The sequence below is a fragment of the Xyrauchen texanus genome, chromosome 30 (assembly GCF_025860055.1).
Source record: "Xyrauchen texanus isolate HMW12.3.18 chromosome 30, RBS_HiC_50CHRs, whole genome shotgun sequence".
Taxonomy (NCBI): Eukaryota; Metazoa; Chordata; class Actinopteri; order Cypriniformes; family Catostomidae; genus Xyrauchen; species Xyrauchen texanus.
This window is the reverse complement of record NC_068305.1, coordinates 32879264-32903759: the sequence shown is the minus strand read 5'-3', so window position 1 is coordinate 32903759 and position 24496 is coordinate 32879264. Positions and strand designations below refer to the sequence as shown.

At 37.3% G+C, this 24496-nt stretch overlaps 1 protein-coding gene across 2 annotated transcripts in view; it reads right to left on the bottom strand.

Moving 5' to 3' along the window:
- Nucleotides 1-7205: 7205 nt before the first annotated feature.
- LOC127623550 (EH domain-containing protein 3-like) overlaps nucleotides 7206-24496 on the bottom strand; it is a 38132-nt gene continuing 20841 nt past the window's right edge. The window contains exons 4-7 of one of the 2 annotated variants that reach the window (XM_052097931.1): nucleotides 20957-21007; nucleotides 17903-18315; nucleotides 11336-11500; nucleotides 7206-9991 (exon numbers count right to left, since the gene is read on the bottom strand). In XM_052097931.1, the coding sequence (XP_051953891.1) occupies nucleotides 9464-9991; nucleotides 11336-11500; nucleotides 17903-18315; nucleotides 20957-21007 (1157 nt within the window). In that variant the 3' untranslated portion in view covers nucleotides 7206-9463. The remainder of the gene's footprint in view (nucleotides 9992-11335; nucleotides 11501-17902; nucleotides 18316-20956; nucleotides 21008-24496) is intronic. The other variant, XM_052097932.1, reaches the window with a different exon arrangement.

The window sequence follows — 24496 nt, the reverse complement described above, 5'->3', positions numbered from 1 at the left end:
ACCCCGCTATATGTGTTTGGTTGATAACATCCTGTCTGAAATATATCATGCAGAGCTCTTCAAAATCAAACCCAAATGTCAGTAAGATGAGGTACACGTTTTCCAATCCATTGAATTACCAATATATTCAGTAGCACGTATCATTGGAGAAAATCCTTATGTTTCCTATCTATCCAAGACAAACAGACAATACTATTGGTAGATTTCCAGATATTTAGTTTAGCTCAGCACAGAGATGTAAATTGGTTTCGCTGTGTCTTAAGAGGCATTCTCCTCACATACTTGAGAATACTCACATTTCTAGAGTATCTTCAGGTCCCAATAACACATTCAGGTGGTGAGTAATGCACTCGTGAGACCTTGTGCCCCGGGTTCATGGCCAGTTCTACATTCGTGTCAGCCAGCTCATCTTCAGCTTTATCCATCGAGGGATCTTCATGTCTGAGACAATTAGCAACCTGGTGTGAGCTTTCATGAGTAAAACAGCATAGCCTTGACACTCATGTCACATTCTTTCAGTTTGTTAATCTCACAAAAATGCAAAAGAATGAGATTCCGAGTCCTTTGGGAATCTAATCACAAATAAATATATTTATTGATAAAACCCCTAAAATTAAGAAAACCATTTGTTTACATTTTCAATTTACATTACATTAGTGTGGCAAGAGACATCTCAAATGCAGAAGTACATCTGAATGGTAGAGAATGCATGGGTCTTGGTGTTGCAGAAAGAGAACAACGTTTTCCTTAAAAAAAAAATTAAATTAAAAATCCAGCAAGGCACAACACAGCAGCTAAATATGAACAAAATTAAGTAAACAAATAAATAAAAAATATATCACAGATGGAATATGTTCTGTGTAAACAATTTCTGTACAGGTCAGGAGGCATGATTAAATGCAAGTTGTTGTTTTTTTTATAAGTAATTGTACTGAATTAAAATGCTACATTGACAGCCATATTTCCTCTCTGTCTCTCTCTGTATAGTATTTATTCAATGCGATGACATGTGATTTCTTTCCACATCCTTTGGATGCTTATTTATTTACCAATAGAAAATTTGGCCTGACCCACAGTCATTTCCTTCAATAACTGAACTCATTTATACTTATGGACTCAAGGGAGAATTCTGCTTTTACACTCGCTGACCCTGAAAATACATCCTCGAGAATGTTTTCTCTCCTTTACACTATTTTATCTCTCTTCATCTCTATCCATTTTAAAACATACTTTAGAATGTTAAAAGAAATTTAGAATTAAAGGAATATTCTGGGTTCAATGCAAGTTAGGCTCAATTGACAGCATTTGTGGAGAATGTTGCTAACAACAAAAAATTAATGTCAACAAATAAAAAATTGACGTTACAGTGAGGCACTTACAATAGAGCCGAGGGAACGAGCGTGATCGACAGACCTCACCTCTTTTCTCTACACTTCTCGACATTCACCGTGACCAAATCACTGTGATGAAATCAAAATGTATATCCATTTTTGATCTATTATTACAAATAGTATTAAAGAAAAAATTAAGAGTAGAAACAGGAAATCAGATGGGGAAAAAAGTGGGACAAAACCACAGTCGCTAGGACAACACTACACATTCACACACCGTCTTTGCACCCCACACTGCTGCCGTGACATCGAATGACTTATTTGTCGTACATTCCTGTGGTTTCACCAGACTATTGGGGTGCAAATAGCTGCCCTGTGTGGCAGATGCTATTTACACCAGGGTGCAAATTGACACTCCATTTTTGGCATGCACTTACAGTAATTCTTCTTTTAAAAGGAGGGTCAAGCCGAAATAAATTTTCATGGTAATCAACATCATGCCACAAAAACTGTCGATTGAACTTAACTTATGTTGAACCCAAAATATTCCTTTAATTTGACTTGGCAGATCGAAGTATGGTGTTTGGGTGCCAACAAGTTTACATGAAAGCAGATGCATATAGGGAATTATTGTGAACAGAACTGAGACCATGTGTTTTCCCATCTTTATTATATTATATCTCACCATCAGCTATCTGTTTTCAGACTCTTTTTAAAGGCACAATCCTTTTAACCCATGGAAGATCTTATCAGGATTATTAATGAGATTTTTACTTGATAATGAGCACTGACATTTCTGTATATCCTCCTCTCTTATCTTGAAAACTATATGATATTCTGTCGCAAATGAAAATCATGATTGAGTTTCTTCAGTTAGTGATTCAAAAATCCTGTTGTTGTGTTCGTAGTCCTGTGCCTGCTTAGACACATTGCTTTTTTTACATTTCATATTTGTTTCCCTTTTATATCTAGACATTTCACTCTGAATTACAAACTGCTACTGAAAAAGAAAAGTGTTTGAAAATTACTTTCTTTCTTTTTTTATTGAAATCACTTTCTAAAAAGTTGAAAGCTCATTACACAATCTCATGCCCACACAGTCCTCATTCTCACACATCCTATTCACTCATGCACATTTACATTCTCAGACATGCACATGGTGTCCCTAACCAGCTGTGATGAGAGCTTTTCTTCCTGAGGGATTTGACTTGCAAGGCGGATATTTGGGAGCTTTCACATCATGAAATCTTCCTCTTCCTCTTGTGGTTCAACATGGGAAGCATTCAAGGCCAGGGGATCTGGACATGCACAACCCTGATTCTTTGGCCTATGACTGGAGTCATCATGACAAGAAATTTACTGTAGGATTTTAAGTTATTTGGTGTGAGTGGAAGAAAATCAGGCCATATACTGCTGTGGAACAAATATGCTAGTTAGAATGAATCTTCGTTTCAACGATATTACTTATAATGAGCTTTTTTTTTTTTTTTGTGACAAATCATACCAAGAATTATTCTTTGCAAATATGTATTCATTGAAAATGTACAGTAAATGTTATAAATTCTGCTGTTGACAGAAGTAGGCCTACATTCTTTCCAACAAGCCATTCCATAACCTTTCTTTTTTTTAGTTTTGTACCTTTAATTTGTGGTGTTTCTTGAGTGTTTCAGGTCACTGTCTTGTTATTGCGTGGTCCATGTGGTTCTGCTTCAGCTTTTGGACAGATGGTCTCACATTCTACTAAAGGATTCTCTAGTTCAATGTGGAATTCTTGGTTGACTCTGTAATGGCAATCTGCCCATATCCCTCAGGCAAAAGAGGATCCCAAAACCATAATGCTTCAACCACCATGCATTTGGTCTGTTGTGCTTTTTGACAAAGGCAATTATTGTTTTTTCCAAACATGCCAACTTGGTTGCCAGTCAGCTCTAACTGGATCTAATTGTTCCACAACACACTGTTCCAACACTCCTGAATCTCCAAATGTTGATGCATCGGTCTACAGTATATTTTGCTATTAGGCTGAACCATAGGGGGGAGGGTTGTCCCCCCCCCCCCAAAATATCATTAAAATATGTGTATTGTAAATAATATAATGATATATTCTTAAAATAATTGTTTAAGAAATAAAATAATACAAATGCAAACAAGGCAACAACAACAAAAAAAAACCTTGGTGTCCCTTTCAAAAATTGCTCTTGAGAATTGTTATGTTTATTGTCCCCCCCCAACATTTTGATGAAATTTTCGCCCCTGGGCTGAACTTGGCGGGAACACCTGGCCTAAATAAATAACCATGGTCTGAAATGGTTTTAAATAGGGCTTGGCGAATATTAACAATATAATCGTTTGGCTGGCGATTTAAAATGGAACAATATTGTGAATATCGTGATGATTTTTAATGTGGTTTCATTTCGCCATTAAGTTCAATAAAGAATGCCTCAGTAGACTAATATCACGATCTGTCATGGTTGCACAGTTAATTAAAAAAAAAACGTCAAAATGTCAAGTTGGTCACATGAGATTACAAATCCACAAAAGGCGATTAACAGATAAACATGGTCTGTGTGCAATGCAGATCAAACCGGTGAGCACTGATCTGTGTACACTGGCATGGCGTTGCTCTCAGATCAGTTCACGTGCATATATTAACGCAATTCCAAACATTAGTAACTGCTACAAGTTAATATACAAATAAGGCATAGAATAACAGGAAATTAGGAGATTTCAGAGATTCATGAAATGCGGGACATTGTAAATTGTGAAATACACGTTGCATTTTCTGTGTCACAATAAAAGCTCCTTGTAAAGTTAAGGAAATATGACAGCACTTTCAGTGTCAAAATAAAAGCTCCAGGCGGAGGCGACATAAACAGGACAGACATACATTACCTCTGTATAACGCATATCTAATAATCAGAATAATAATGATAACTCAGTATTATATTTTAATAATAAACCTGACGTGTCCCAATTAGAATTTTGTACTATGCAATGTTCAACTGGTGTTTCAAAAATAAGTCACTTAAGTAGCTTTGCACACCTTGTTCACTCACAAAAATGTATATGGTTAAAAACATTTGAAGGTAAATAATGCTCTTTATTAAGATATTATGTATCATTGTATATTAAATATAAAGTACATATCAATTCAAATGAATGTATTTCAATCTTCCTTGTGTTTATTTAATAAAAAAATATATATTTTTTTAAGTAGAATTGTATTAAATGTCTTTAAAATATTGAGTATACTTGGCTGCAATGGTTGTTTGGATGAAATGATGGTTCTTCTGAAAAAGAAAAAAAGAAAAAACATTTTGAGTAATTTCAGAGCAAATACATAAATATCGAGATATATATTGAATATCATCAATAGGCTGAAAAATATCGAAATATCCTTTTTTAAGACATATCGCCCAACCCTAGTTTGAAATGGTCTTTTAAGAGTGTTTGATAATAAATAATTTTAAGAGGGCTTCTGAGAGTTGATTTCACCAAGATATAGATGCCTCAAATAGTTAAAGAGAGCTTAGGTTTTTACGTTTATATAAGGCTCTGAAAGAGTCTTCTAATGAAGTTATAAGCATTTTCACCTGTTTTTATGGGTGTAGATTTGGCTTGAACATTTGGGGGTTACAGTGTGAAGACTTTACATGTTTCCATTGATCATGGTATAAATATTGGCGGGTTACTTCACCCCCATCCTCCCTGGAATCTACGCCCCTGCCTGTATTAGTGTGAATGAATGTAGGCCAAATACAACATTTTTGTATTGTTTTAAAATTAGATCACACTTATATTTTGGAATTGTAAGTTAAATGATAACATTTAGAAAAATTTCAACCGTTTAATAGAGTGTACTTCCTTTTTCCACACCCATGTTCTTTAGCTTGTCCAAAACTGTAGGAGTACCATTAGTTGGAGAGAATATTCTGTGACTGGTGGTGAGGAAGAGTCAGGTGATCCCTTCTTATCACATCCTGCTGTCAAGAAACTGAACAGATGAACCCTGTTCTCGCATGTTTCCTTGGACATTCAGTACATGATGCAACAAACAGGAACTCATCACTCATGCAGAGGGTACTGTTAATGCAAGACAAGGATCTGCTGGAAACTTATGTACTGTCCCATGGGGAGTTCCTGTGTTTAGTATGATTACAAATATGTGTTTTCATGCTGTATATTCATCGTAGAGACTTGACAGATTTGAATGTTTTGTGGAAATGAAGGGAACGTCATGACTGGGACGTATTTTGATTTTATTAAGAATTTATTGTGAATTACTTTTCATAGATTCTGATTAATTTATTTACAATACCTTGCATTGCTTATTTCATTGCTTATTTGAAGAATAATGTGTAGTTTTAACTTTTTAAACTTAAGTAACAAATTTCCTACTTTTAAACAATACTGTTTGTTAAATGGAAAAATTTAAACATTAAAAACTGTAAATTAATTGAACCACTGTAATTTATACAAATACAATTAAAACTAATTGAAACCATATGTTTAAATCTGACTTTTTGACCCATTCTCCAGGACTATATATGAATCAGTGAACTTGTGAAATACATTTCTAATAAAATGTAAATACACATCCTGACAACATTTTTTGACAGCTTCACTGTCATTATTTGCATAAGTTAAGCATAATTAAAGGGATAGTTCACGCAAAAATTAAAATTCTCTCTTAATTTACTCACCCTCATGCATTCCAGTTATATATGACACACTTTTTTCATCTGAACACAAACAAAGATTTTAAGAGGAATATCCACTAAGATCAGTGAGAATATCTCAGCTCTGTAGGTCTTCACAATGCAAGTGAACCAAGTGAAAGTAATTATTACTACAAATTCCCCTCCCTGCCTAGAAGGTGGCGATATACACGAAGAATGCGAATCGCCAAAAACAAAAGAAGTATGTAAAAAGTGAAAATTAAAGTGGAGATTTATTGTAAATGAGGACTTAAAGGGTTAATTCACCCAAAAATGAAAATCCCATAATTTACTCACCCTCAAGCCATCCTATACAGTATGACTTTCTTCTTTCAGCCAAACATAATCAGAGTTATATTAAAAAATATCCTGGCTCTTCCAAGCTTTATAATCGGAATGAATGGTACCTTAGATTTTGAAGCCCAAAAAAAGAGCATGTATCCATCAAAAAAGTAATCCATCAGCTCCAGGGAGTTAATAAAGTCCTTCTAAAGTGTCCACTGGTTTCCTCTATCCTCTGCGCTTTCACGTTCATCACTTCTCACCGGAGCTTACACTACGCCTACGTGATACGCCGGAACTCGACTCTCTTGTGAACGTGTTCGGACAGCCGTTACTGCAAGCCAGTGATTATATTTGATAAAGTTAAAAAAACGCATAGCTTCACTTCAGAATGCCTTTATTAACCCCCTGGAGTTGTTTGCATTATTTTTTTGATGGATGGATACACTTTTTTGGGCTTCAAAATCTAAGGTACCATTCATTCCGATTATAAAGCTTGGAAGAGGCAGGATATTTTTTTATATAACTCCGAACACATTGTGTTTGGCTGAAAGAAGAAAGTCATTTACAACTAGGATGGTTTGAGGGTGAGTAAATTATGGGAAAATTTTCATTTTTGGGTGAACTAACCCTTTAAATACTGATCTGTTGCTCAGTCACACCCATCATATCACTTCTGAAGATATGTATGTAATCACTGGAGTCAGATGGATTACAGAATTAGCTGAAATATTCTTCTAAAAATCTTAATTTGTGTTCAGCAGAAGATAGAAAGTCAAACACATGGGGATGGCTTGATGGTGAGTAAATGATGAGAGTCAACATGTAACAAAACTGAAGTAGAAAACCACAACACAGAGGGGTCCATTAAATGAGTTAGATCTTTATTTAGAATAATGTCCACCTCCCTGTACAGTAGTGTTTCACATAGTTTGTCCACACTGGTTAAAACACATAACACACAACAGAGCATCAGTGCTTTGCACAAGCACACAAACATAAGCTACTTCACAAAACATTTGCAAATCGTTTTGCACCCACATACATGTACATGTACATACTTGGTCAAATACACAAATGTCCAACTCTGCATTGTGGCAAACAGGAAAAATCTCGTGCAATTCATGAGCAATGTTGGAAATGGTATGAAACTACAACTTCAGCATCAATGAAAGTCTTTGTAGAATGTTCATGTTTATTTTATTAGCATGAAATGACATTGCAGAATATGACAATGTGCTTTGTACATCTCTAGTGTCACATGAAAACTCTGATTGAGATGGGTGTGTCCAAAGGCACCAAGGCAGCTTATAGGCTCAATTCTTCTGCTAATGATTAATACAAGCCCTGATAAGTTGTGGTGGGGTTCATTATCATAAAAAAAAACAATCTTAATTCCATTGATACAGTTAGTTTTTTTTACACAACTTGCAAACATTATTCTGACTGTCAAGGTGATTTCTCTAATCAAACTTAACAGGCAACTTTTAAGTTGTCCCAAACAGTGTCCTAACCAGGATATCAGTGGAAATGCTTCACATCCAGTAAGTAAATCAAAGCAGATGAGAACCGGAAAATAAAATAAATTCATAAGAAAATGCGACAGCTAAAACTGCTTGTCAAGGGGTGAATACAGAGATTAAGACTTTAAATGCTTATATGATTACTATGAGGGTAAGTATAATAAAATAATATTACTAAATACATATTAGATCCTAAGCCGCTGCATTTTCAACGATAATGCACAGAGTGTGTTAGCATGTAAACACTCAGGCAAGCTCATTTGAATGGAAATCACCTAAATAAAGTGTAAAAGCTGTATAGCAGCATCATTTTGTTTTTTGAAAATCAAAATTTTAACTCTATATGCACTCTATAACCCAAGTTAGTTTAGATATTTTAGGCAATATAACATACAGTAGACTATTAACAAGGATACTAGCTCTATGGGTCCACCTAAATACTAAACATTGAGTCTTCTGACATGACGTCTATACAGTTTTAACAGTCTCTTTGTCAGGCTAGAAAGGACTCGCATTCATTAAGATGCTGCCTTCACAAGAAGAGAATAACAGTTACACCCAAGAAATTTAGCTTTTTAAAATTGTTACATTTGATCAGTTGTGCACTTAGAATAACTACTAAATCAAAGATTCAGAATAAGGCTTGTTTCACACGTCTCGTTTCAGCAGCATGTAAGTGTAGCAGCCGTGTAACTGTAACAACAGGCACACGTAGAGGGTTGTTTGTTTTAAGTTGTTTTCCTGTTGTTTGTGATTGGATTAGGATTTTTTTATTTTTAATCTATGGAGACTGCACTCAAAAAGAGAAATGTATAGTCTTTGAAATATTAGGGCTAGTGTGAGCTGAGCATAACAGAAAAAAAAAATCGATTTGCTATTACAAATTTCCATTATTTTTATTTTTTTAAATACATTTTAAAGATTTTTTACACTTTTATTTTCTTCAGGTTTTCCATGACTGTGGGTAGTCTATTTATTTTGTTGTTTCATAAATGTCTATATTGCAAAAAATAGTGTTGATAAATAGGTGTACAGTGACTTCTAAATACAGTTTTATCATGCTCAGTGCATAAATGTATCTGCATTACTTGCATACAGCAGACACGAGATGTGTGAAACAGGTATAAGGTTTACATATTTTCCTGTGGTAATCAATGTCTCCTCTCTCCTGAAAAAAATTTGTTTGAATTGAATGAAAATATAACACATGGATGAATGATCAAGCTTTAGAGTGATAAAAGCTAAACAGTTGAGCAAAATCCCATCGTAAGCATTTGTAATTGAGGCATAAAAATGTGCAAGTCATCAATGGTTTTTAGACATTGCAGACAGTGTGATTTGTTTATAAAAAATAAGTGATAATGAAACAGAATAAAACTACAACTTAATAAAAACATCCACAGTTTGTTGGTGGATCATTTGAAATCCATTCTTTCTACTAAAACATAATCACATATTTCAGAAGAGTCACTGCTTTCCTTCTATATAATAAGAAGGAAAGTTGTCCAACCATCTTCAATTCCACAAAAAATGAATTGCAACCTGAATTCACAACAACCGCTTTTCCAAAATCAATCCCAATTCCAAACCACATCAATCATGCTGTATGTTACTCTGGAACTTTTCTCTTGGAAGGTGGCACAAGATGAGCAGGCAGTTCACTTGGAAGCTCGTGACCTTCTAATTTGACCTTAATGAGATGGTTAGCCAAGGCAAACTCCTCATCATCAAGCATTCCATCTTTGTCAATGTCAGCCAGCTTCCAAATCTTACCTAGCACAGTGTTTGGCAACTTGGACTTAACCATCTCCTTCTTGGAATTGGCACCAGTCACTTTGCCATTGACAGGCGAGAGAGTGTAGAAAATTTCATCATACATGGGTTTGTCGCGAGCCACAACCCACTCCACTTCGTCAATGCCCTCGCCGGCTCCCTCGCCATAGCCGTGACCAAATGGCCCGTTCATGGTGCCCTCAAAGGCACCACCTTTCACCACCTGGTTGGGGTGCTGGGTCTCCTCTTGCCGCACCAGCACCATGAGTTGGGCGATGTCGTTGGCCAGCATGTCATCCACCGTGTCCAAGAGTTTAATTTTCAAAGGTTGGAACTTATTTAGGTCATGTGCCTGAAGCTGCTCCTAAACAGTAGGAAAGAAAGCAAGAATTAACATGGATGTAAAAAAAAATTATTGGTTCAAAAGGCTTTATTTAGACAGGCAGCAAAAACAGATTTTTTTGGCAAATCCGAAAAATACATTTTGTTAATTTATCTTCTGTGGTTTGAAATCTGCTTAAAGGTTTTGGAATGTGTCTCCATTTTTTGTCTTTATTATGTAGGAAAGTGTAGAGGGAGAAAGGAAACTACAGGAGAAAAGGGGTAACAGCATGTCGCTTATGTACTCTCATGACCTTGTAAGTTCAGCTTCACAGTGAGATGTCATAAGTAAAATTTCCAGTATTCTGTCCTATATTTCCATGCTGACAGCTACTCTCAGTTGTAGTATGAGAAAGTCTCTTGGCATTATGCTGACACTTACATCATTACTATAGCAACTGATGTAGATACACCAGATATTGTCAACACTGTCTGAACAAATGGTTTATATTTTATCACTTGCCAAATGACAGTGCCGACAGATCAGATTTGAAAACCAAATAAGTTCTGCGTGCAGTGTGAACAAAGCCTAAAACAGTTGCTTTAATAAAAAAATAAAAAAACAACATAGAATTAAATATAGCTGCAAGGGGTAATTATTGTATTTAAGCACATGTGAAGAGAACATGACCAAAATAGCCATATTTGACACAATAGTCCAGTAGATGCCATGTGCACAATTATTTTGGTGTCAAATTTCAAAAGCTTTGAACAATTGCACAATTTGGATTTTCTTAAGTTATATTGCCACCTAGTATCAGAGTAGGATGACATTTGGCATGTTCCCTCAGCAAGTACTGTTGTCCATGTGTACCAAGTTTTGTTAAGTTTGAATATTGTGCTCACAAAATAGAGGCAAGATAGTCAATATGGGCCAGACCCAAAAACATATTGGCTTATGTCTTCTGAACGATAAAATTAATAAAATTTATTTTTTATGAATTTTTCTTAGGATCATAGGATAGATGCCAAGGACTAGATTGAAAAAGCATTTTTTTTTTGTTTTGTTTTGTTTTTTTAATGAGTGGTTGAAAAGTTTTCTAAAGGAACTAAAATTGATTAGGAGAAATTGGGGATAATAATTAGGGGATTGGCTACAAGGATACAGAAATCGCTTGTGTTTGTAAATGTGTTGTACAGACTTTCTTGCATTAAACAGTGTAAGACAATTAATGAAGAATCTGAATGTGCACTGAAACATCTCCATTGATGCCAGAGAAAGCCCCTTTCAAAGCCCTTTTAAGATGATTTTTAATCTGAGTGGTGGTAAATGTGAAACAGCCCACATACTTAAATAAGTATTATTCATGCATTAAATTGAACATACCTGCATTTTCTTCAGATTGGGAAAGTCTCCCGGGGAAATCTGGTGTTCTCTCTCAATGCGGTTGTAAATCTCTCCCAGGCTGTTAATCAGCTCCTTCTTTTTGTTATCTTTCCCAAAGACTGAAGGCATCTCTTTCTTCAATGAGCTAATGATGTATGCATGAACCTGTGAGAGTAGAAAAAAAAGTAAGTCTAAAAAAGAATGAATCAGATTCACAGGGTGAAATGCTACAGTATACTGTATATGTGTGTGTATATATATATAAATATGAGGCTGTCAATGGATTTCAATTTTTTATCGAATTAATTACATGGTGTCCCGATTAATCGTATTTAATCGCATATACAAATATTTGCTGAGAAAGCCCCTCATATAACAATAATTCAATATATAATGATTATACATATTTATATCAATATATAATTATACATAGTTATCTTTAAATATTTTAACAAGATATACATATATATATATATATATATATATATATATATATATATATATATATATATATATATATATATATATATAAAAATATTCAGGTAATTAAAATGCATTACATTCTTGTGGCAGAAGAGTTAATAATTGATAAGACAATACAAAAGCGGCTTTAGAACACAATGTATTGTTTACTACCATATTATTGAACATAAGCCAATCTTTTGCATACAGTTCACAGCAATCCATTTCACAAATGAATTTCTCAATCAGTTGGAGATTTATTATGAGAGCCCAGTCAATCTACACCTGCATCAGACATGCTTCTGTAGTGTCTTGGGTGCATTGTGTCATAAACATAAAATGTTTAGGTCACTGTGTCAAGTTAAATATAGTTTAATACTCTATGTTTAAACACATCTTTAGTTTTTGCATTTGCGCTCCTTCAAGTGTTTTGAATGCAAGAACATAACGCATGTTTGTGTTGTTCTGCCTACTGAAGTGTTTTCATCACTCTATAAACTGTGCATTGCTCATATACTTATTTCACTTACTGCCCTCTGGAGTAAACAGGTGGTAATACAAGCTCGCATTTCTCAGGAATCTACCTTGTTATGGTCCGGGGCATTGCGATTAATTGTGTATATATATATATATATATATATATATATATATATATATATATATATATATATATATATATATATATATATATATACACATGCACTACACACACACACACAGTATATAAAACAGCTCAAGACTACTAAATTCAGCCCAAACATACATCAAAACATTCAATACAAAGCTTGATAGTAGCAAGAATACACAAGCTACTAAATTAATCATCATGACAGCAGAGTGGTCCAGGCCGACCACAGGGTGGGAGGAAAGATGACTATAAATGATGACAGGAGGGGAAGCACATCTCTATGATCAGGGTGAGGGACAGGGAGAGGTCAGAGACAGGTCAGAGACAAACTATATGTTCTTTTTTAATGGAACCAGCTGGATCTGGAGTTTTAATTTGAGTTTGACCAGTAACAACAGTACCCAATGTACCCAATGGGGATAATCAAGGAATTCAGACGTAAATGAATTGACATCTGTGTGTTTCAGTTTCCTTTTAAATGACAGCTTTATGTTTGACTACCTAAGTTGGTGTTCTTTTATATATTTAGGAAGTGGACTGCTGTTGAAAACAGTGTTATAATGTGGAATCTAGCTGGCAATGGGCCTTACACCTGTGGACAAAAGATAAGATGAAAAGAAAAGAAAAGATGAAGACTATTTCATCAGATAATTTCTTAGATGTTTCAATAGCTTTCCATGTTGTTAAGGTTCCCCAAATACTCCCCGTCTTCAAGAATTTTCACATATTTCTTTTTTTTTTATTCTTAAAGCATAAAAGATGGTTAAAATGTATAGGTCTTGTCATCTGAAGGATGATAGACATTATTAACTGCGCCTTTATTTGAAAGGACATCATGACTCACAATCTCTCAGAATCTTTCAGCACATCCAACAATCCTCACTAATCATCTGACCTCTGAGTCAAAGCAAGGACTTTCTTTCAATTTTCTAGTCTAGTCATCATAATGCAGCAAAATTCTTACAGAACAAATGTCTTCCATGACTCTCATGTTTAATTTATTTCATTCATGTTCAATTTAGGTGATATATAGGGTTGATCGTTGTCTATATACTATATATATATATATATATATATATATATATATATATATATATATATATATATATATATATATATATATATATATACAGGTGAAACTCAAAAAATTAGAATATCGTGCAAAAGTTCATTAATTTAAGTAATTCAACTTAAAAGGTGAAACTAATATATTATATAGACTCATTACAAGCAAAGTAAGATATTTCAAGCCTTTATTTGATATAATTTTGATGATTATGGCTTACAGCTTATGAAAACCCCAAATTCAGAATCTCAGAAAATTAGAATATTGTGAAAAGGTTCAGTATTGTAGGCTCAAAGTGTCACACTCTAATCAGCTAAACACCTGCAAAGGGTTCCTGAGCCTTTAAATGGTCTCTCAGTCTGGTTCAGTTGAATTCACAATCATGGGGAAGACTGCTGACCTGACAGTTGTGCAGAAAACCATCATTGACACCCTCCACAAGGAGGGAAAGCCTCAAAAGGTAATTGCAAAAGAAGTTGGATGTTCTCAAAGTGCTGTATCAAAGCACATTAATAGAAAGTTAAGTGGAAGGGAAAAGTGTGGAAGAAAAAGGTGCACAAGCAGCAGGGATGACCGTAGCCTGGAGAGGATTGTCAGGAAAAGGCCATTCAATTGTGTGGGGGAGCTTCACAAGGAGTGGACTGAGGCTGGAGTTACTGCATCAAGAGCCACCACACACAGACGGGTCCTGGACAATGGGGTTCAAATGTCAAACGTCTTACCTGGGCTAAAGAAAAAAAGAACTGGTCTGTTGCTCAGTGGTCCAAAGTCCTCTTTTCTGATGAGAGCAAATTTTGCATCTCATTTGGAAACCAAGGTCCCAGAGTCTGGAGGAAGAATGGAGAGGCACACAATCCAAGATGCTTGAAGTCCAGTGTGAAGTTTCCACAGTCTGTGTTGGTTTGGGGAGCCATGTCATCGGCTGGTGTTGGTCCACTGTGCTTTATTAAGTCCAGAGTCAACGCAGCCGTCTACCGGGACATTTTAGAGCACTTCATGCTTCCTTCAGCAGACAAGCTTTATGGAGATGCTGACTTCATTTTCCAGCAGGACTTGGCACCTGCCCACACTGCCAAAAGTACCAAAACCTGGTTCAATGACCATGGTATTACTGTGCTTGATTGGCCAGCAAACTCGCCTGACCTGAACTCCATAGAGAATCGATGGGGCATTGCCAAGAGAAAGATGAGAGACATGAGACCAAACAATGCAGAAGAGCTGAAGGCCGCTATTGAAGCATCTTGGTCTTCCATAACACCTCAGCAGTGCCACAGGCTGATAGCATCCATGCCACGCCGCATTGAGGCAGTAATTAATGCAAAAGGGGCCCAAACCAAGTACTGAGTACATATGCATGATTATACTTTTCAGAGGGCCGACATTTCTGTATTTAAAATCCTTTTTTTATTGATTTCATGTAATATTCTAATTTTCTGAGATTCTGAATTTGGGTTTTTCATAAGCTGTAAGCCATAATCATCAAAATTATATCAAATAAAGGCTTGAAATATCTTACTTTGCTTGTAATGAGTCTATATAATATATTAGTTTCACCTTTTAAGTTGAATTACTGAAATTAATGAACTTTTGCACGATATTCTAATTTTTCGAGTTTCACCTGTATTTGTATATATATATATATATATATATATAAATATGTATATATATATATATATATATATATATATATATATATATATATATTTTTTTTTTTATTTTTTTTTTACAGAAACCATAAAACAAAACATTCTTTGTTTGCCTTTTTTCAAACTATTTTGTTATTTTCTTACAATAAGTACGAAAAGGTACAATTGATTTTGTGATTGTAGCCATAATTTTGGACAACGTACTATGGTAATATAATGGCTTTCTGGACATACAATGGCATTTAGTTACCATGTAAACACTATGATACATAAATATAGGCCCTAAAAAATAACAGCAGGTGACGTTCATAACATTAGTTTCCACAAGGTTTGCCAACCAGAAACTGTCCATATACTGCTTGTATTCCTTTTGAACAGTTTATCTATTATTTTATCATGATTATTTACACAGCGCTCTGGAATACTCGATTGTGATTGGTCAATGCACCATTTAGCAGATATTGCTTTGTAACAACCGCACATTATTAACACATGATTAAGATACATCAGACCACTCATCCAGGTTCTGAAAGCCATCTCTCCTGCTTCTCGGCTCAAATCAAAGTTTCATGTGCATTTATTTAGTTATTTGGCAAGTAGTCTTGTAATAGGCTGAATACTGAGGAGTCAGACGGTAATTTTTACAAAGTAAACAACAAGCCATTTTTTTTTCTTCTCACATAATTTCAGAATTTCAGTGCAAATCAACGTTTCATGTCCATTTATTTAAATATTTGGCAAGTAGTCTTGTAATAGGCTGCTTATGGAGGAGTCAGACATTCTCACAAAATAAGCACCAACAGAACCGGTTTTTAGGTTGATTCCAGCTGTTCAGAGATTTCTTCTCAAATGACATAATTTCAACACAAATCAATATTTTATGTCCATGTATTTATTTATTTGGTTTGTAGTGATGTAATACGGGGGATAATGTACAGACAGTCGGTTGTTATTGCAAAACAAACCCCTTCAGGGTGATACAAGACCCCTCCTCTTTGCGTCGGGTTCCTGGTAACAACTGGCTGACTGTACATTATCCCTTACCAATTCACCAGTCTGTCAACAATTATTCCTTGCTTAAAATCTAACAAACAACTTTTATGTGAAGTGTTATGCTTAAAAAGTGTGAATGTACATTCATACATTTTGAAATGCAACTCAATTGTCCAAATATTAATATTTTGGGGCTACTGTATATCATAGTGGTATGTATTTACCATCTAATACCATCAATGTGTACCAACACAATTCTTTTTTGTAATACTGTCACAAAAACAGCCAACTGATTATGGCTGTATCAAGCTTGGACTAAAAATGACAGAATGTACAGAGGTAAATATGTGTCTGATGATAGACAAAAAAGCCTCTTAGTTCAGTTTAGATAAAAAATGTAAACAAACATCAGGGTCAGATACAGAGCCACAACAACACATTGTGCAGTTTAGAAAATGGCCTAATTACTGAGAAAAGGCTTGCAAATAGATCAGACACACAACAGCCCCATAAACACAAAAAATACATATACAGACTGCCATTACTTCTACACTTAGCTATATGCTGGACCACATCAAAAACATGACGGAATGGAGAAACAGAGACAAGATGGAAATGTTATTCTGAATCTCACAACTAAATACTCTCCCTTTGAACATCAATGTGTAAAATGCATAAGTGCCTAGACTAAGTAAATGCATAAGTGCATAGTTTGTTTTTGTTTGAACAAAATTTGCTAGCCAGTTGTTTTCCGCCTCTAGTGTCAGTAGTGGTTTGGTGCTGAGATTTAAAGAAAACAAATCACCCAAGGCTTTTGGACTTAAAGGAATAGTTTAACTAAACTGAACATTCTGTCATTATTTACACACCCTCATGTAGTTCCAAACCCATTTAAAGGGGTCATGAATCAGAAAATCAAACTTACCATGAGACTTAAATTAAAAGTTGATGCAGTGGCAACTATACTGGACCCAACAGTGATGTCGCAACAAACAAGTGTGAGTATCCATGTTAACTGTTTTGCTTCGTATGTTACATACTGTTAGATGTGTACTAAGTATTTGATTTGATCCTAGTGATTTTAGATCCTTGTGTATTAGTTTTAATGCACAGGGATCTCCATGCAGCATATATTTTCTTGTTCTGTTAGCATGATGGCACAATTGCCACAGATGCACCTAAAGAGTATAGACATCAATATACTGTATTTAGACAATCTCTTTCCTTTTTAATGAAAACATGACTCATTGTAATGAAATATGTATGCATTTGTCACTACACTGAATATATAATGAAAGATGATTATATGATGAATGACACTGGTGAATGTATCCTGTATACGTTTACATGTAAATGTATCCTTTCACAGTTATAAACGAGCAAAGAGGTTACCCAATCACAGCAGTGGGCATTTACAGCCCAAAAAAGTGGCCCTGACCACTTAAGTCTTCACAAACACATGCCCCAAAATATGGAGCATTTGTATCAGAGGCACAAAAACTGGATAGAAAATGACCAATTATTCCTAAATTTTGACTACTTTTAATGAAACAATCACACTAACATTAGAAGTAGACCTCAAGGAACATTATAAAACAAAATGAAAATCCAATTCATGACAACTATAATGTTTTTTTTCCCAATGGAACAGGAGAATCACAAAAGTCTTACTAACTAATATTACGGTGCTTTTATGGCATCTGCAGTAGATGTGGGCATTTGGCTTCTAGATTATTTGCCAAATTTCAAAGGTTAAATTGATTGAAGTTTACCTTAGCAAGGCGAGCTCTCTTGATGAGATCATTGAGTTTGCGGAGGGCAGCATTGCGTGGCAGTGACTGGATGTCCTTGAACAGGTCCTGCTCTTCCGCCTCAAACAGCTTGCGATTGTCTGGGATCAACAACGGATGTGACCAGAATGAGCCAATGTAGACACGGATCACCTCGGGGGTGTTGACGATCTTTCCCAGTGACCACATGAGGGCGCCATAGACACGCATCAGTTGCTGCGTCTCGATCTGGTCGGCCTTGTTGAGCACCACACGGATCTTGTCCTCGTGGTTCTTGAGAGCCTTGATAACCTCAGAGAATTCATCTGAGATGTCCAGCTTGTGGGCGTCGAACAGCAGAATGATGCGATCCACGCGCTCAGCGAACCATTCCAACACGGCAGCAAAGTCATAACCTGGAGGACAGATTGGATAATAGATTGATATCCTATACAGTATATATGGTTCAGAGAGCCTTCACGCCCAATGGAGACATAGAGTGAAGAGGCAGCCAACCAATCAGAAAAGGCAACTGAACTTGTTAACTCTGGTGCTTCACAGAACTAAAAGTAAACCATCAAAACTGCTAAAGCAAGCAGCTGACTCTCTTTAAGGTGTTATTAAAATGCACAGGACTGTTGTGGTTTTATGATCTAATGTCTGCCAGTGAGTAATGGCTTCTGCAGCTTAACTTCTGGCTACACCCATCTCTGAGGATGCACTGTAACCTGTTCAATTAGTAAGTCCTAAATTTAAAAGGTTAGAGAAAAGATAATTTATTTTAAAGCTTCATTGTAGTAATTAATGTTATTGTACATTATTTGTTTAGATGAATTCAAGGAATATTTGCAAATATCTCTCTTTTTATGGCATTTCTCAGGTCATAATGCTTTGCATAAGAAAATACTGTATTTGGTGATCATATAAAATACTGCTTTATTTTTAGTTAAAGATAAAGTGGATAATGTATTAAAGGTTTCAATACATTCAATACCCCAGCTTAATATGCAGCGAAAGCTTTAATTAAGCCATTTATTGGTTGATTTCTTAAAAAGTTCTGTGATTCTTTCAAAAGATTTGTTTGATTGAACATCCTGACCAGCCTGATGCAGAAACATTAGCTTAACCATAGGCATGAGCCATTGGTTGACCAACAGCAGACAAGTGGAATGTTTGGAAAACCTGTTTGAACACAATCATTACTTTTGTTGATGCTTGTGGTGCATAAATTACATACTTCAGCTTTAAAATTCCACTTAGTTAATATGCATTTTTAGACATTTGGAAAACTTCTAAACTAACAATGATTAAAATTACTTTGCATGCTGATTAATAAATCAAATTTATGGCAATTTATTGCATATATCAATATTTGCTGAGAAACACTCTTATTCAGGAGCGGAAAAGTAGTTTTTACATCTGGGTGAACACACATTCAACTCCCTGGGTACAGTCCTAGCTAACTGAGATCTTAAAATGGGAAGAGAGCTATTAGGGCAAGAAAGCCAGAATCCTCAAATGAAACCTGATTCTCTGGACTGATTAATTTGCACAATATATATGAACTTCTCTGCAATGCAAAAGATGATGTCAATGATGCCAATGCGATATTGCTTAAATTAAACCCTCTTTTTTTAAAGTGTAAGGAAAATTATAACACAGCTAGCAAAGTTCACAGCAAAAGTAAAATATTATTGAAATATATTTTCACTATACTACTACCTCCATCTCTGTCCCCTTGCTCCACCTCACTGCTGAGAAAAACAGGTTAAACTAGTCTTAGGTGCTTTGCTAGTCTTAGTTGGTTTAAGCTAGTCTACCAGCCTTGCCAAGTCAGTGTTAAGCTGGTTGTCCAACTAGTGACAAGTGCACAAAACCACTCAATCCAGCCTGACAAATTTTAGGAGCGGTTCAGAACAAATGTGTTCTTGCATTAAAGCTAGACACAGAGCAACAAATTGAACAGAATGCAGGAATCTCAAGACACATTTTTAAAAGTTTAAGTTCTTTAACTTGACACTGCATCTTACAAAAGCAGTGCTCATGCATGAGATGTTGAAAAAAACAGAGAGATGTGGGACTACTGTCATCCATCTAGCACATGTTTAGATAGAAATAATAATAAAAAAAACAGATGTATTCAAAACCACGTTTCTTTTGTTTTGTTTTTTTAGGCTGTTTTATTTTTTTTCTCAGCAGAGCATTCAGAAAAATTGTTGTTCCAATTGAGGTACACCTGGCCAAAAATGGTCTATGAGAAGGTACAGTATATTCATCTTGTAATATACCATGGTAAAACATTAGGTTTGAAGAATCCTGCAGAATGTAATTTGGCTAAATACTTTTAACTTGCAATGCCCAACCCGAAAGGCATAATTCCTTCTGTAAGCAGAGGTGATGGTGATTCTGACCAGGCTATGCTTTTGAGTCAATGCTAGGTCAATCTGTTATTATTTTTTTGCTGATGTTTACCTGCAGTAACAACTTTCAGTCCAGTAACAGAGTGTGTTTATATTCCTGAGTTCAGAGGGAGAATTAGAATGTTAATATCAAATCAGTGACATGGAATATGGCAGACGGAGCCAATTCTTCCAAAGGAAGATCCCATGCCTACAGAAATGGAAGAGACCATTCCTTCAGATTTGGCAGTTTCACAAGGAGAGGCTTTATTGTCACCTGCAATACAATGGTAAATATCTTTCAAACAACTTATAGTTAATACTTACAAGTCTATACAGTATTGTTTAATCGTAACTTTACACAAGGACTAGCATATACAATATAAAAGTCTTAGAAATACAGAATATACAGTAACAGACACATGAGAACAGTGTCATTGAAAGCAGAGCAATAACAGTTGTGAAACTGGTCAGGGCTTTGGGGTATTACAGCTGTGATTACATAGTGGAAGAGGGACAGATCTGTGGGTTAATATCAGGAGACCCTGTGATTTTCACAGCACGCCTGGAGTGAGCAGTGTTGGAGTTTCAGTGGCATAATAAGCTGCAGGTGTTAACACTGTGCCAGCTTAAAGTAGTTTGGTAGTATCAACAATACCTCCGTACAGACATTTATGCAGGCAGCTATAACCAAAGCCATCTTCTGCAACTGTTGAAAGGGAGAGAGAGAGATACAAAGATGTCAACTTACAAAAAAAAAAAAAAGAATTAGAAGTGTCTCAAATTCTTCACTGAATGACACTGAGTAGTACAATTTTAGGTAGTTCAGGGCCCTAGGGAGAGAAACACAAACTGAATTAAACAGATAAAGAAGATTAAAAAACAAAGCAACTTAAAAAGATGAGAAAGAAATGGAAATAGTTTTGGTTTAGGCTGTGCTGTGCTGTATGTCTACCCTTCAACATGCTGCACTTTCAATGAAGATGCTAACATAGGATGTTAATGCAAATGTGGAGGCGGGGCGTGATCGATTGCCGATCTGGGGAGAGTGAGCTCCAGGAAAGCTGAGTGGTTAAGGATTTACACCTGTACTAATACCTGTTTGTGTTTCCAGTAAGCTGTGGTGGAGATAAAAAGGGAGGAGATGGCAACAGGAGAGAGAGAGAGAGAGAGAGAGACGAACTTCAAGCTGTGTGTGTGTGTGTGTGTGATGCACCAGATACAACATCTGGCCCTCCTGGAGCTGCAGTTGAAACAAGAATAACGGTTCCAGGCCATGATGCCCAGGCGGAGGACTGACAGGTGAACTGGAGCTTACTGCCACAGGGGGGTAATCCAGCAGTGACCCCGACCATGCCCGCTGTGCCTCAGATCACACTTACGAAGATGGAACCCCAGGATGACCCCAAAGCCTTCATAGATGTTTTTGAGCATGCTGCGGAGGGGTTGGGGCTCACAGTGAACGGTCCACTCATAACCACTGTTGTCGGTGGGGGGGCCTCAGCTTGTGACCCAACAGCTACCTGTCACGAGTCCACGGAGTACTCTGACCTGAAATGAGCCATCCTGCAATGGGTCGGCTGGAACCCAGAACAGCACTGTCAGCTCTTCCAGGTGCTGACATTTGGGGAGTTTGACTGCCCGTTCGCCTTCGCCCAACAACTCCGTGATGCCTGTCGGAGGTGGTTGCTGGCTGAGGGCTACAGAGCCGACAGAATAGTCAACCTGATGGTACTGGAGCTGTTTGTAGAACGTCTGACAAAGGGAACAGCGGAGTGGGTCCAGTGTCACTGTCTGGCGTCGCTGGAAGAGGCAGTCTAGCTGGCAGAGGACCACTTGGCAGCATATTCGGGAGCCGGTGAATCCTGTTCTCTCTCCAACTCTCTCTCTCTCCCTTCCCCATCCCATACTGTGCCTGTCCCAACCCCCCGGGGATGAGAGTTCATTGCCCCGAAGCCTGCTCCCCAGACCCAGGCTATTCTATTGCCCCGACAACCTCTTTTCCTGTTACCAATTCCCACCAGGTTGGTGAATCCGGGGCCGCATGTGTGGGAGTAAGGTCTGGGCCGGTGCGCTGGTGCTGCAGGGAACCGGAACACATTCAGGATCAATGCCCGGTGATGGTTGTGGGGCTGTGGGTCCGGATCCCTGAAGCGTCACAAGCTGCCACCGATCGAGCGGGGACTTGCCGCATACCAGTGAGTATCCAAGGGGTTACATGCCAAGCCCTGGTGGATTCAGGTTGTAATCAGAAATCGATTCACCAAAGCTTGGTTCAAGGTGAGGCTTTGCCTACAGCACTCTGGGGGAAGGTGAGGTGTGTGCATGGGGATATACATGCCTGTTACTATTCAATTACAGGGACAAAAAGACCCTGCCTAACCCATCCGCTGATCTTGGGTACGAATTGACCAGCATTTCAGTCATTATTGAGGGAAATGTGTGCAGATGGGTCCTGCGCCAGTATAATTCCATGTGGGATTTAAACAGCACTGGATGGGGAGGCAGTGCTTAGGCCGTCGATGCCAGCTCCAGGTCAGGGAAACCCGAAGAGAAGTGAGGGCTACACCCCATCCCTCTGGAGAAGACAAGAGACGAGTCTCTCAGGCACGCCTTTGACCAATTGAGTGTAATTGATGGTCAACAGCTTCAGCCCGGCATTGCGCTCTTCTACACCTAATTTTCAATTATTAAAGGCCAGTAATACTGGGTGATGCACGACGCCCAAACAAAAGAAAATACAACAGCTTTGTTAATTACGAAAAGTCATCAGGAAATGGTTTTCCAGGCGGCTCATTATAATCCAATGCCGGGAAATTTAGGGCAAGATAAGACACTGAACCGTCTCATCGACATTGCTTTGTATTAGACTTGGTGGATTATGCAACCTGATACCCTGAAGCAGTGCCCCTGCACAACATTTCAGCATGCAGTGTTGCATAGGCACTCTTTAAAATTATATCCCGAGTTAGGATCCAGAAAGATCCTAACTGATCAGGGCACCTTGTTTATGTCACGTACACTCCGTGAACTTTATGAACTACTGGAGATTATATCGATCCACACCAGTGTTTACCATCCTCAGATTGATGGCCTGGTTAAGCAATTTAACCTGACCCTTAAAAATATGGTTTGGAAGTTAGTACATGAAGATGCCCAAAATTGGGTTAATATTTTTGTGTATGAGAGGTCCCACAAGCCTCCACAGGGTTTTCCCTGAGTTTTCCCCCATTGAATTACTTTTCGGCCACAAGCCTCGGGGCATCCTAGATGTTCTGAGTGAAAATTTGGAGGATGGACCTTCAGAGAGTAAGAACAAGAAATTAAGTTCCAGACCTGAGAGCTCCACACATTAGGGCAACTAACACAGGAGAATTTGCTCCAGGCCCAAGAACGGCAGTCCCGGCTGGATAACAGGGGCACTCAGTTACGGGAATTCTCCCTGGGAGATAAGGTCCTAATGCTATTACCCCCACTGAGCTCTAAATTGTTAGCCAAGTGGCAAGGGTCTTTTGAGATTACGTGACGAGTTGGGGAAGTTGACTATGAGGTAAAATGAACAGATAGAGTTTGCGCACAGAAAATGTATCACCTGAATCTCCTAAAACCGTGGAGAGAGATGGTATCCATAGCTTTGGCAATGGTCGTCCCAGAGAGGCAAGAGTTAGGTCTGGATGTGGAGTCAAAAACCGCCCATCAAACCACCCCAGTTCCCTGTGGCGATCACCTCTCACCGTCAAGGCAATGAGGTTGCCAGGTTGCAAAAGGAGTTTTCTTACGTGTTTTCATCTCTACTCGGTCATACGAACCTCATAGAACACCACATTGAGATGACTCCAGGAGTGGTGGTACGGTTCCATCCCTATCAGTTACAGGAACACTAAAAGAAAGTGGTCCAAGAACAACTCAAGGGTATGCTTGATATGGGTGTGATCGAGGAGTCCCACAGTGACAGTGCCAGCCTGGTGGTTTTGGTACTGAAGTCCAATGGGATGCTCCAGTTTTGTGTGGACTAAAGAAAAGTTAATGGGGTGTCTAAATTCGATGCGCACCTAATGCCTCATATTGATGAACTGCTTGATCGGTTAGGTGTGGCTCACTTTTATTCGACACTTGATTTAACGAAGGGTTATTGGTAGATCCCCTTGACTCCCATGTCCTGACAGAAAATGGCTTTTTCCACTCTGTTTGGTTTTGC